At 44.1% G+C, this 15,210-nt stretch overlaps 1 protein-coding gene across 1 annotated transcript; it reads right to left on the reverse strand.

Moving 5' to 3' along the window:
* Nucleotides 1-13,428: 13,428 nt before the first annotated feature.
* Nucleotides 13,429-14,950, reverse strand: LOC128117885 (olfactory receptor 12). Its single transcript, XM_052750386.1, has one exon. It carries the CDS (start codon nt 14,398-14,400, stop codon nt 13,429-13,431), a length of 972 nt encoding a protein of 323 aa, XP_052606346.1. The 5' UTR covers nt 14,401-14,950.
* Between the last annotated feature and the right edge of the window lie 260 nt (nt 14,951-15,210).

The raw sequence follows: 15,210 nt of genomic DNA on the forward strand, positions 1-15,210 counted from the left end.
CCTGCCCCAGCACTGTGTTTTGGAAGGGGATAGCTTGTCTTGTTTACAAGCTCACAGCTAGAGAGCAACTTTATCTAGGATGAACCATACCTTGAGTATGATCTATACCTGCTTTAGGGATGCACAAATGGGATGTTTGCTGGTATTGGAATGGATTAAAAACCTGGATTTTTTTTATGAGATTAGCGTAGTATGCAAATGAGAAGATAGAAATTTTGAGTGGCCAAGGTGGAGCGTTACAGATTAGATAGTGTTCCCCCTTCACCAAAGTCATATTTTATAGTCCTCACCCCTGGTGCCTCAGAATGTGGCAGGTTTGAGTCTGGAGACAGAACCTTAAGTAAGTTGTTAAGGTAAATTGAGGTTGCATTAATGAGTCAATCCAATATTGCTATTATCCTCATAAGAGGAGAATAGGGTATAACACAGGGCTAAAAATCTGTAATCCAAGGAAAGACCTCAGAAGAAAGCAGGGTGCTTTAACTGTAGACTTCTAGCTTCTAGAACTCTGAGTAGTAAGTTTTTGTTGTTTCACACACAAGTTGTTTGTCTTAGTTAGGTTTCTAGACACCATGACCATGGCAACTCTTATAAAGAAAACATTTAATTGAGGGGGCTCACTTACAGTTTTAGAGGTTCAGTCCATTATCATCATGACAGGAACATGGCGGTGCTGGAGTAGCTGAGAGTCCTACATCTTGCAAGCAGCAGGATGTCACACTGAGGGAAGCTTGAGCAAGAGACCTCAAGGCCCGCCCCCCCACAGTGACACACTTCCTCTAGAAATGCCACACTTCCTAATGCTGCTACTCCCATTAGGGGCCATTTTCTTCCAAACCACCACATTGTCTGATGAATACCCTGGTGGAACACTTCAGCTGCCATGGCATACCAAGAGGCCACGGTGTGCAGGGAGACTGTGGGGCAGATCACACAGGGTCTTTGTCCAGGGCCATTCATCATCCAAACTGTGAAGCTCTAGAATGTGGGCACTTCCTACTAAGCAATTCTTCCTCCCTGTTCTACATTTTTTGGGGGAGGATTTCATTGATTATTCTTTTTTTTTTTTTTGGTTTTTCGAGACAGGGTTTCTCTGTGTAGCTTTGTGCCTTTCCTGGAACTCACTTGGTAGTCCAGGCTGGCCTCGAACTCACAGAGATCCGCCTGGCTCTGCCTCCCGAGTGCTGGGATTAAAGGCGTGCGCCACCACCACCCGGCCTCATTGATTATTCTTAAAGCTGATTACTGCAGAGGTATTTTAGAGCCCACTTGTCCAGTACTTTATGATAGGGCTGATAGTACCATGGCATTTCATAGCCGGCTTATTCATAACTTGAAACCTCACCTATGACCTGTTTCTGCACCTCTTAACCCCTTGTTATGTCTTCCATAACATCTTATATGATTTCTAAATACTTTATATGTCACTTGTTACTTTTACTCATAAGTATTAAAAGTTTATATTGTGCTTTATCTTAAAAATCCAATGCTGAATAATAAAACAGCATAAAATAGACAAAATAGCCTGATAGAATAACATATAGACTCTAGAAATGGGCTGTGTATACAGGGACTCTTGGTTTATGGCAGGTGACATGGTACAACACTGGGGAATATATTTAAAACAATCAGTGGGGAATGTTCTGGAAAAACACAGTCTTAGTGTGTCAGGAGACTGGAGGAAGGTGGACTGAACTGGGACAGTACTGAACAGCAGGTAGTTGGCTTTCTGTTAAGAGCAAAACACATGAGTGCCCACTATTTGGGCAAGAGAAGGGCTCCTATAATGGCTGGGACAAAAGTGACTTATCCCAGCATGACAAATTCTTTGCACCACAAGCACCAAGTTCTACATCATGGAGCTATATGAACCAGTCTCACAGTTTTCTCTGTTTATACTGGGCTACAAAAGTACATGGGGACATGGTAGTCATGGTTCAGGATGACTGATTACTTACAGACAAAGACAGCAAAACTTAATACATAAAAATCATTTCTATGTATTTGATACCAAAATGAAAGAGTAAGAAAAGAAAAGAAAACATAAAGAATAAAAAAGTATTCTGTGAGATCTAGTGGAGACAAATATTCTTTCAAGATGCCAGAATTCAGTAACCCTGGAGGGAATGACTAAACTGAGTTTAAGAAATTGTGTTGACTCAAGTTAAAAAAAAAAACAAACAAACTAGTATTACTGTGACTACGGAAGCTGCAAAGTGGGAGAAAGGTTTGCAAATTCTGTAACCAATAAAGGGATTGTATCCAGAACATGTAAAGAGTTTTGACAATAAATATGAAAAAGAAAATAATACAGTAGGAGAATGGACATGCCATGTATACTTCCTCCAAATATCCAAGTGGCTATAAATATAAGAAAAGCTAAACTCATTGACTGTGGATGCTTACAGTAGTGACATGCCCACTATGCACTGGAGTGGATGAAGTGGATGAACAGACAAGACAGTGCTTGTCCACAGTGATGCACAGCAGCAGATTATTCCTGATAAGAATTTCCTGCAGGAATCTGTTTCATACACACACACACACACACACACACACACACACACACACACACACACACACACAATGTGTAAAGAATGTAGAATTGGGGTCCTAATGAGATGTCAGGGTGTAAATTGCCAATGTGTGACCCGGTGAAGGAGGAGAGTCAGAATGAGGGAAAAATACACTGGATTCCAAGAAGAGATAAAAGAACAGAGTTGGAAACACAAAAGGCATGGTTCCTTGAAGAAATGTTGTTTCTAGGAATGCCCTGTTTATAGTCCTTTTTTAGGTGACTTCCTTTACCACAATTGAAACATTTGACATTACTATTTTTCTTCAAACCTCTGGAAATCACCTTTCCTATCCAAGCATCATCATGGTCATGAGATTCAATACTAATTATATCTTGGATCCATTCCTCCAAGGGTGCTGATCTTGCCTTTAATGGCCTAATTACCCTTTTGCATTGTGTGATAGTATTTTCAAAAGCCAGAGATTTAATTATTATCTGTCTAGATTCTGAATTTGGTATCATTCTATTTACTGCTGAAGATAGCCTTTGTAAGAAATTCATGATGGTTTCTTTTGGGCCCTATATAATTTTAGTGAATGACTCAATTCTCTTTCCTACTTCTTCAATTCTGCCCCAAGCATTCAAGGCTGCCATGTGGCATAAAATTAGGGTGTGGTCATCATATAAAGATTGTCTTTGTATGTCAGCATAACCACCTTCTCCAAGAAGTTGATCTTGGGAAATTTCCATACCTCTAGCCCTACATTGTTGTTCAACAGTCTTAGCCTTATCTTTCTACCAGGTCCTCCATTGTAACTGTGGACCAGCCTTTAAAACAGCTGTAACCAAATCTTGAGGGATAATTCTATTACAAGTTGACCACGAGTTTAACATCTGCTTTACAAACAGAGAATGTATATCATATAACACTATAGCTTCCTTGAATCTCTTCAATTTAACATTTGCACAGGAGTCCAATCAGCTTGTACACAGCCTTGAACATTTGGCAATTCCTGTAAGGTTACTGGATAGATTAAGGTTGACTGTTTGAAAGCCTTAGACTGTTTCTCTGTAACCTTATAATGCAATGCTGAGATAGGCTCACCTTTAAATTCCTCTGTCTGGGTCTGAATTTCTCTATGATCTGTTTTTAACAAGTTTTTCTAAAATTTTTATCTTGGCACTCACATTAACAACTTTTTTTTAAATGATGAAACAGAAATGATCAAACAAATAATATTTATAATTGACATTACATCTATCCTATCAACATTAATTATCCTCTCATTTAATTGTTCCATTTCAGACTGCCTAATGTGTTATCAAACATAGACCAAACACTCTCCATTGTAAAAATGTTTCCCATTTTTTATGTGAGAAAATATTCTCTTTTAACTATTTTCTTCTTTTAAGAAATCTTAATTGACTCACCAAATTTGCTGACAGTGACAATTCAGATGTGAGGCTGACTGCTTCTCTGTAGAACAGTAGAAGCCCAAACAGATTTCAAGGCAGCTACCAAAGTGTGGTAGCAGTCTGAGATGGGGATCCAAAGAAAGCCCACAACCCACCAGGAGAGAAGAAGCCAAAGAAACTCCAGTTCACTTGGGGTGGAGACTCTGGCTGTGTGCAGCTCAGGCCTGAGCCAGGGGTCTGCAGGGCAACAGGCAAGTGGCTTTTTCATGAATTTGTGACCCACCTTGGATGCCAAATGTAACATGAATCTTAAATGGTCTTTTTTATAAAAAACAAAAACAAAAACAAAAACAAAGACAAAAACCCAGAGCCAGATATTAGGGTAAAAGCTGAAAGATCAGAGAAATGGAGCAAGCCAGTCACATTTTTACCTCTACAAAATCCTCAGCCTCAAGAGAGTGAGTTCCTGTTTCCTCACGCCTTATATACCTTTTTCTACCCTGCCATCTTACTTCCTGGGATTAAAGGCATGTGTACTTTCCAAGCAAAGGCATGAGATCTCAAGTGTTGGGATTAAAGGTGTGTGCCATCACTGTCTGGCCTCTATGTCTAATCTAGTGGCTGGCTCTGTCCTCTGATCCTCAGATAAGTTTTATTGGGGTGCACACTATATCACCACATAGAATCCACAAAGTTGAAGAAGTAGCTGAGATAAAACCAAGGGCATAGAGAATCAAGACAATTAAATTATAGAAAAAAAAATCCCAAATCTAGAAAAAGAACTGGACATCCAAAACCAGAAGAGGCATTTATTTTTTAAAATCTAAATTCTTTGTATATTTATTTAGAATTTCTTTTTTATAATATTTTAAGTTTATTCATTGACATTTTCATCCAGGTATATAATATATCTTGATTACATCTACCTGACTCTTCCCTTTTCCAACTCTCCTCAGGACCATCTAACACATCTCTCTTCCAACTGTACCCATGTACATATGGGCAACACTGATTTTACTCAGTGGATTAAAAATAAATACACTCAAGAGACATTTAAAAATCCAAATACACACAACTAGAGTTAAACCTTTTCACAGTATATTGTATAGTCAAACTGTCAAAAATATTTTTAAAAACCTAAAAGCTGGAATGGAGAAATAGCACCTTATCTATAAAGGCAAATGCATCAATATAATATCAAACCTCCCATCAGCAACCTGAAGAGACAGGAAAGTGCGGAATGATATATTCAATACCTGAAAGTAAATAACTGTCAACCAAGATTACAATAACCAGCAAAACTAGGTTTTAAACTCGAGTTTCATGAAAGGAATAGACAACAAAGGAGAGCTAGGGAGGATCCATCATGTCCAACAAAGTAAACTAACAAGTCAAAAATACCAACACAACTATCCAGCCACACAGGGAACAACCAACAAAGGCATAGGAATCAGCAAGTCCCTCTCAGCAACAACCTCCCATTGAAATGACTTGGACTCACTGATAAGGAGATGCAAGTGGTTGGAAAAAACAACAACAAAACAAACAAGCAAACAAAAACAAACACACAACAAACCAACATCCAACTATCTACAGTCTGCAAGAAACACACCTCACAAAGGTACCCATAGTCTGAAAGTCTAAGGATGGAAGTCAGTTTCCCAATCAGAGAGGAGCCATAAGCAAGCTGGTGGCATAGACTTGAATCCACAATTAGAAAAGATGAAGATGAAAAGCATTACATATTAACAAAGGGGAGTTCATCAAGAGATATAACAGTTGTAAATATATATCAATACATTTCATAAAAAATGACTAATGAGCATAAGAGGACAGGCATGTCATGCTGTAATAATAATGGGTGACATGCTATGCCCCACTGACATCTTTAGATAGGGCCCCTGAGTGAATGTCAACAAAGAAAGCACAGAGTTAGACTATGTCATAGATCAAATGAACTTTCCAGATCTCTACAGAATAATCCATTCAAAAACATAAAATACTCATTTTTCTCAGGAGCACAGATTACATGCTAGACCACAAGGCAACTCCTATCAAATAAAAAATAATTAAAATAATTTGATCACAATAGGATCAAACTAGATATCAATAGTAAGAGAATTCACAGAACTACACAAGTACTTGGAGACTGAGCAATTCACTCTGGAATGAACAGTGTGCTTTGGAAGGAACTGGGGAAGAAATTTGAAAACTTCATAATGAGATGAGAATGAAAGCACAGCTTTCTAGAAACTGTGAATAGGCAGCGATAAGAAGAAAGTTTATATCATGAATGTTTACAGCATGAGAAGAATCAGGGAGATCTCAGATAATTAACCCAAAAGCAGTAGATGGCAAGAAATAATAATGACCAGAGAAGAAAGAAGCCTAGAAGAAATGAGGAACAGAAGAAACACCAACATCAAAAACCCCATCTATGACAATGCTACAGCAAACATTTACTTAATGGAGAAAACCCAAAAATCCATTGTCTCTCCTTTTATTTAACACTATATGCTGTGAATATCATTCTGTATGCTGTGAATGTGTGTTGATAAACAAAATACTGATTGGCCAGTAGCCAGGCAGGACATATAGGTGAGATAAGCAGATGAGGAGAATTCTGGGAAGAAGAAGGCTGAATCAGGAGTCACCAGCCAGACACAGAGGAAGCAAGATGTCAAGGCAGAACTGAAAAAAGGTTAAACATAGTTAAGAATTATGGGTTAATTTAAGTGCAAGAGCTATCAGTAATAAGTCTGAGCTAATGACCAAGCAGTTATAATTAATATAAACCTCTGAGTATTTACTTGGGGGACAAAAGTGGGAGAGACTTGTCCTGATCACTGGCCGGCTAGCTGGCCGGGACACAGGAAAACATCTGACTACACTATTTGAAGTCTTAGCTAGAGCAATAAGACAAGAGAAAAGAAGAAACAAAAGGGATAAAAATAGAAAAAGAGTCAAATTATAAATATTTTCAGAAGACATGTTCCCATACATACAAGACTCTAAAAGGGTCTAGAAGAAAATTCTTAAAACTTTCAGCAAAATAGCAAGTATAAAGTCAACATTAAATAATCAATAGCTTTTCTACAAAACAGTAAAAAACTTACTAAAAAAGAAATCAAGAAAAACCTATCTATAGTAGTTTTAAAAATACCAATGAGTAAAAGCTAACCAAAGAGGTGAAAATCTCTACGATGAAAACTTAAAAACACCAAAGAAAAGGATTGAGGAGGACAGTGGGAGATAAAAAGACCTCCTATGTCCTTAACTTGTCAGAATTAAAGATATGAAAATGACTATGTTAAAAAAAAGCATTATAGATCTACATAATCCCTATCACATTCCAATGATGTTCTTTTCAGAACTAGAAATGGGATCTTAAAATTTGGAAGGAAGCACAAAAGACCTTGACAAGTCAAAGCCACCCTAAGCAGAGAACACTGCTGGGCCACCGCAGTTCCTGATTTCACAGTATACAACAAACTACAGTGAACTCAGTGTGGTGGGCACAAAAGCAGACGGACAAACCAATGGAATAGAATACAGGACCCAGATATAAACCCAGTCAGCTGCCCCCCCCCCAATCTTGACAAAGATGTCTACACATACATTTGTCAAAAGACAGCCTCTTCAACAAATGATACCAGGAAAATTGGACACTCACACTTAAAAGGACAAAATCACGAGTATCTCTCATATCGTACCCAACTCAAATAAAAAATAATCAAAGACCTTAATGTAAGAAACTTCAAAACAGCTAGAGGAAAGACTGGGGAGATGTTTCAAGATGTAGGCAAAGGTAAGGACTTTTTAAAAAGAATTCCAATAACACAGGAAATAATCCCAATGATTGACAAGTGGGGTTTGATGAAATTAAAAAGCCTCTGCACAGCACATCAGTGTACTGAAGAGATGGCCTAAAGAAAGGAAAAAAATCCATGTCAGCTGTGCATCCTACAGAGGGTCAATATCTAGAATCTACAAATACCTCCAAAAACCCATCTAGTCAATACACAAATAGATGGAGCAGACAGTTCTCACAGGAGAACATTCAGCTGGCCAATGAGGATTAGGAAAAGTGTTCAGCTCCTTTAGCCAGCAAGGAAAGGGAAATTAAAATCATGTTGAGAGTCATCTCCTGTCAGAATGGCTATAATCAAGAAATCAAACAGAGGTGGGGGGAGGGGACGGAAGGAGAGGAGAGAGGGAAGGAGGGAGAGGAGGAGGGAGGGGGAACTGCAGTCGGGATGTAAAATGAATAAAAAAATTAATAAAAAAAGAAAACCAAATGCTGAGAGGCTGGGGGGTATAGTTAGGGGCTTTTACTTTTTTGGGGGGGCCCGCCACCCAGCTCCCAAATAAATAAAGCACACACGGAGGCTTATTATTACTTATGGATGTGTGGCCTTAGCTTGGCTTAGTTTCTAGCCAGCTTTTCTTAATGTATCCCGACTACCTTTTGCCTCTGGGCTTTTCCTTTTCCATTCCTTAATACCTTTCTTTTTCTCTTACTCCTTGGCTGGCTGGGTGGCTGGGTGGCTGTGTGGCTGTGTGGCTGGGTGGCTGTGTGGCTGGGTGGCTGGGTGGCTGTGTGGCTGGGTGGCTGTGTGGCTGTGTGGCTGTGTGGCTGTGTGGCTGTGTGGCTGTGTGGCTGTGTGGCTGGGTGGCTGTGTGGCTGTGTGGCTGGGTGGCTGTGTGGCTGGGTGGCTGTGTGGCTGTGGAGCTGTGTGGCTGGGTGGCTGTGTGGCTGGGTGGCTGTGTGGCTGGGTGGCTGTGTGGCTGGGTGGCTGTGTGGCTGTGTGGCTGGGTGGCTGTGTGGCTGGGTGGCTGGGTGGCTGGGTGGCTGTGTGGCTGTGTGGCTGTGTGGCTGTGTGGCTGTGTGGCTGTGTGGCTGTGGAGCTGTGTGGCTGTGTGGCTGTGGAGCTGTGTGGCTGTGTGGCTGGGTGGCTGTGTGGCTGGGTGGCTGGGTGGCTGTGTGGCTGGGTGGCTGGGTGGCTGGGTGGCTGTGTGGCTGTGTGGCTGTGTGGCTGTGTGGCTGGGTGGCTGGGTGGCTGGGTGGCTGGGTGGCTGGGTGGCTGGGTGGCTGTGTGGCTGTGGGGCTGTGTGGCTGTGTGGCTGTGGAGCTGTGTGGCTGTGTGGCTGTGTGGCTGTGTGGCTGTGTGGCTGTGTGGCTGTGTGGCTGTGTGGCTGTGGAGCTGTGTGGCTGTGTGGCTGTGTGGCTGTGTGGCTGTGTGGCTGTGTGGCTGTGGAGCTGTGTGGCTGTGTGGCTGTGTGGCTGTGTGGCTGTGTGGCTGTGTGGCTGTGTGGCTGGGTGGCTGTGTGGCTGGGTGGCTGTGTGGCTGGGTGGCTGGCCCCTGGAGTCCTCCTCCTTCTCTGGCTCCGACTTAATCTCCTTTTCCAGATTTCTCCTCCCATATATCCTCCCTGCCTGCCAGCCCCGCCTACTCTTTCTCCTGCTTCACTATTGGCCGTTCAGCTCTTTATTAGACATCAGGTGTTTTACACAGGCACAGTAACACAGCTTCACAGAGTTAAACAAACACAACACAAACAAAAGTCACACACCTTCAAATACTCTACTTCAGGGGGAGGGGAGCACTGACACACTGGGGAGGGGAGCACTTACACACTGGGGAGGGGAACACTGACACACTGGGGGAGGGGAGCACTGACACACTGGGGAGGGGAACACTGACACACGGGGGAGGGGAGCACTGACACACTGGGGAGGGGAACACTGACACACTGGGGAGGGGAGCACTGACACACTGGGGAGGGGAGCACTGACACACTGGGGAGGGGAGCACTTACACACTGTGAGGGGAACACTTACACACTGGGGAGGGGAACACTGACACACTGGGGAGGGGAACACTGACACACTGGGGAGGGGAACACTGACACACTGGGGAGGGGAACACTGACACACTGGGGAGGGGAGCACTGACACACTGGGGAGGAGAACACTGACACACTGTGAGGGGAACACTGACACACTGGGGAGGGGAGCACTTACACACTGTGAGGGGAACACTGACACACTGGGGAGGGGAGCACTTACACACTGGGGAGGGGAACACTTACATACTGGGGAGGGGAGCACTGACACACTGGGGAGGGGAGCACTGACACACTGGGGAGGGGAACACTGACACACTGGGGAGGGGAGCACTGACACACTGGGGAGGGGAACACTGACACACTGGGTAGGGGAACACTGACACACTGGGGAGGGGAACACTTACACACTGGGGAGGGGAACACTGACACACTGGGGAGGGGAACACTTACACACTGGGGAGGGGAACACTGACACACTGGGGAGGGGAACACTGACTCATTGGGGAGGGGAGCACTTACACACTGTGAGGGGAACACTGACTCATTGGGGAGGGGAGCACTTACACACTGGGGAGGGGAGCACTGACACACTGGGGAGGGGAGCACTGACACACTGGGGAGGGGAGCACTGACACACGGGGGAGGGGAGCACTGACACACTGGGGAGTGGAGCACTTACACACTGGGGAGGGGAACACTGACTCATTGGGGAGGGGAGCACTTACACACTGGGGAGGGGAGCACTGACACACTGGGGAGGGGAGCACTGACACACTGGGGAGGGGAGCACTGACACACGGGGGAGGGGAGCACTGACACACTGGGGAGTGGAGCACTTACACACTGGGGAGGGGAACACTGACACACTGGAGAGGGGAGCACTGACACACTGGGGAGGAGAGCACTGACACACTGTGAGGGGAACACTTACACACTGGGGAGGGAGGGGAACACTTACACACTGGGGAGGGGAGCACTGACACACTGGGGGTGGAGTAGAAATGAATGCAGCCTTTATAAGAACCAGCATGGGGCTTCCTGAAAAACTAAACAGAAACTCACATGACCAGATATATGACCCTTGGGTAACCAATGGGCTCTGAGTCAGTGTACCAATGAGGCGCTTGCACATCCATGTTTACTGCTGAACTCATCACAATAACCAAGGTATGGAACCAGGTGGATGTCCATCACCAGGGGAATGAATGAAAAAAACTAGGTACATGCACAATGGAATTTTAATTCGGCTGTAAAGGAAAATGAAATTAGGACATTTGTAGAAAACTTCATGGACCTGAAGATCATCCTGTTAAGAGGGATAAGCCAGGCTCAGAAACGATTACCACAATCTTTCTCTGGTGTGTGGAATATATACATATATATATATATATATATATATATATATATATATATATATACACATACAAATACATGTATGTGTATGAAAGGGGACTTTTGAAGAGAGAAGGATGTCTAAGGGTGGGGAGGAGGAACCAGTGAAGGTAATAGAATGTGTACGTCAGGAAAGCAAATGGAACAATTTGAGGGACAAGGAATGAAAGAGACCAGCTGGGGAGATTGGGGATGGCAATGGGGAATTGAGTGTGATGATATGCTTGGCTATGTGTATAGATATTTATTTTTATGTATAGACACCCTTTCTATTTTCATACATACATAGTATATATAATATATATGAATATATGTGTGTATATGTAAGAATATATCACCATGAAATTCTTTTCTTGTATATCAATCAAAATTTAAAAGACATAAAGCTAAACAAGAATTACCTTAGAAACTGACAAGTGGAAGCAAACTAAATGTTCATGTCAGGAGGATGAATGAATAAAATTATGATGGTAATACCATATCAGATGGTCTCCAGAGCTTGCAAAGGTTCAGGATCAACTTATTTTCAGCTTTACAATTATGTAAAGGCTCACTTCTACAGTTGTTATACTTCCCATATTTAGTATGGTATTGGACCACATGAGACACTTAGCATTCTACTATAGAGCAGGCATTGTATTACAGTCAGGTAGTTTTGCTCAACTGCAACCTTATAAGGTAGCTAGCTCATCAATATTAGCTAGAACATTTGCCAAGTTAGAAGCATTAAGTGCATTTCAATTTATGATATTAAAAACTTGTGATGGTTTAATAAGGATGCAAACGTTTGTTAAACTGGGGAACATCTGTGGTGGAATCAATATAATAATACGGTCCTTTACAGAGAGTCTGGTGTTATAGGCCATTGCATGCATTGACCTTAGAAGGGTATTGTTGAGAAACAAAAGCCAGTCACAGAGGAAGAAAGGCTGTATGCTTCTATTCACAGCTAGCTGTGTGAGATTAAGTGTGTCTGTGTGTTGGATCCAGGGTGGGAGTTCACCTTGAGGGGCAATGTCAGGCAGTGGTGTGAGGGCACTGTAAGATCTGAGTAAACACTTTCTCTTGATCTGGTTGTATTGACCATGCTGAGCTACTACAGATATGATCCAAGTGTGTTCTTACATGCTGCAAGTCTATATTCATTTATATTTGCATATATCCTATATATATATATTGTTTACAGTAAATTTACATATGAAGTGGATGTCTACACTTCCTCACACAACTCTTCTAAGAAGCTGGGCGCTCTGTCAATGGATTTGTCTGAGAGCCATGATGGAGCAGGAGTCTAACAAAGGTTCTAGCTTAAAAGAAACAACCCCAAACCCACAGACTTCTAGCTAGGATCCTTCTTTAAAAACCTTTTTTTTATTACTTTTAATAATGTGCACGATTGTGTGTATGTGGTTATGTGCACATGAGTGCAGGTGTCCAAGGAGGCCAGAGGTCAGACACCCTGGAGCTAGAGTTTCAGACTTAATACCTGTGTAACACTCGGTTGTGAGCTGCCTGTCAAGGGTGCTGGGAATTGAACTCAGGTCCTCTGAAGGAGCAGCAAGTGCTCGGAACCACTGAGCCATCTCTCCAGACCCAGTTCGGGGTGGGGGGGTGTCTTTCTTAAAAGAGGTATCATTTGTTAGTTCTGAGACAGCCCTAGCCCATCTCCTCCTTCTTGACACCGGCTTCACTGGCCAGGATGCCTTGGCAACTGACTAAGCTGTTGTTTCGAAAGATCTCTTGGCGGTAGTGTGGAAAATGGGCTGAGAAGTGGCAGAAGAGGAGAGGCAGTTGGAGTTACCTCTCAAAAATGGCCACCAGAGCAGGCATCGTGTTGGAGGGTTAATTGGACAGAAACATCTTGTTTACTGACAAACTTGATCAAGATAAAAAATGCGTAACTTCTCCTGTGGAGGAAGCCAGCACATGGCCCAGAGAAGTTGAGAAGCAGTTGGTAGAAGAGCCAGCCTTGCTTTGACTTGTGGATGGTTGACATTCTCAGTAGATCTTCATGTGATTGGAGATCTCACTCCTTTCGACCTTTAGGATTCTGCATGCAGAGTAAACTGCTCAATTTTGTAGCTCACAGTAGGTCAATGATGTGTCCATGAAATAGTTTAAAAGAAGACTGATTGTCAATGGGCAAATAGATTTCACACATATTCATTTCCATTTTGAAGACAGGAAGGGGGTGGTTTTCACTGATCAGCGATCCCCACAGAATCCTTCCCCCCCAGCTTCAGGACAGCCCTTCACTGCCCACCCTCCCTCACGAGGCTGTGTCTCTGACCCAGCCGCCACAGGGCGTCCTTCACATCCTTGTTGCGCAGACTGTAGATGAGGGGGTTGAGCATGGGGATGACCAGGGTGTAGAAGATGGAGACCACCTTACCCTGCTCCATGGATGTCACAGCTCCTGGCTGTGCATACATGACGAAAAGAGTCCCATAAAACAAGGACACAGCCGTCAGGTGAGAGCCACAGGTGGAGAAAACCTTGTGCCGCCCGGATCCTGAGTGCATCCTGAGGATGGTCACGGTGATGTAGCCATAGGAGACCAGGACAGCTAACGTGGTGCTCACAATGATGAACCCACAGAGGCCAAAGAGAAGGAGCTCGTTGAGAGCTGTGCTGCCACAGGCCAGCTGGAGCAGTGGGGGCACGTCGCAGTAGAAGTGGTCGATGCGGTTGGAACTGCAGAAGGGCAGCTGGAATGTGAGGCTGGTCTGCACGATGGAGTTCAGGCAGCCCACACAGAAGGTACCCAGAACCAGACGAACACATGCCATGTGGCACATGGTCACAGGGTACCTCAGGGGACTGCAGATGGCCATGAAACGGTCATAGGCCATCACGGCTAAAAGAAAAGTCTCAGTGGTAGCCAGCAAGGAGAAAAAGAAGAGCTGTGTGGCACATCCCTCAAAGCTGATGACTTTGGAAGAGGAAAAGAAGTTGGCCAGGGCATTAGGGGCAATGACAGAGGAGTAGCAGAGGTCGACAAAGGACAGGTTCTTGAGGAAGAAGTACATGGGGGAGTGCAGGCGGGCATCCAGGGTGATGACTACGATCATGGTGAGGTTGCCCAGGACGGTCACTACATATAGGACCAGGAAGACAGCAAAGAGCAGGGCCTGGGTCTCTGCACCTCCCCCAAATCCCACCAGCACAAACACACGCAAGGACACTTCTGAGAGACTTGCATTTCTGTGGACTGGTGTGGCCATGAGTGGGGACAGATGTAGAGAGGATGGCGGTGGAGGCAGCGAGAGGGAGCAAATCTCACCGGTGCCATTGGATGTTCCACAGGCTGCAGGAGCCTGTTGGTGACATGCTGTCCACTGTGCAAAGGTTTACTGGCTGTTCTGATCTCCTACCAGATGAGCTGGAATGGCCTGAAAGAGGGACATTTCCTCTAGTTTACCTAATTTGTGTCAAGCTCTCTCTGTGAATGAGACTGAGCTATGCTCTAGGGATTCAAAGAGGTATCAAGACACCGGTGACCCTCAGGTTACGAACAGCCTTTTAGCATCCCTGTGTTGCGTCTGAGTTGCTCATTCTCCATGGCAGAGGATGCTTCTGAGCAGTGCGTTTGGTACACCCGGCTGCCGAGAACCATCTACACTTTCCACACTCCATCTGACTGATGAAAGAATGTTTAGGAGTGTCTCTTGTCCTTCAAGCCTCATGCTAGCTGACCCTCCCATCTGTCGGCTGAACCCGGAGCAGGGATCAGCCACCCCTACATTGAAGCTGCATGTCTTTGCGGCTTGCAGAATGCTGGCCACACTTCAGTAGCTCTGGCTCCAAGCCTGATCCAGAGTGGCAATCAGTGTGCAGAGACCTTCTGATTGACTGTGAAGGGTTCCTGCTAATGTTTAGATGTTAGAGGTTGTGGGCAGGCCGTAGCCCAGAACCATGTACTGAGAAACGAAGGCTGGGGCCCAGACGTATTTGGGACCTGGTTATGGCTTCCAACCCCATCTCACTGGCAGCTCTTCTCTCTGCTCCACTCAGCTTTGGGGTTTTCTAAGTTT

This window comes from Peromyscus californicus, unplaced genomic scaffold (assembly GCF_007827085.1).
Source record: "Peromyscus californicus insignis strain IS unplaced genomic scaffold, ASM782708v3 Scaffold_21__1_contigs__length_65335640, whole genome shotgun sequence".
NCBI lineage: Eukaryota > Metazoa > Chordata > Mammalia > Rodentia > Cricetidae > Peromyscus > Peromyscus californicus.

Excerpts from the sequence above, each read along its gene's own strand:
- LOC128117885 (XM_052750386.1), bottom strand. The coding sequence starts at position 14,400 with ATGGCCACACCAGTCCACAGAAATGCAAGTCTCTCAGAAGTGTCCTTG.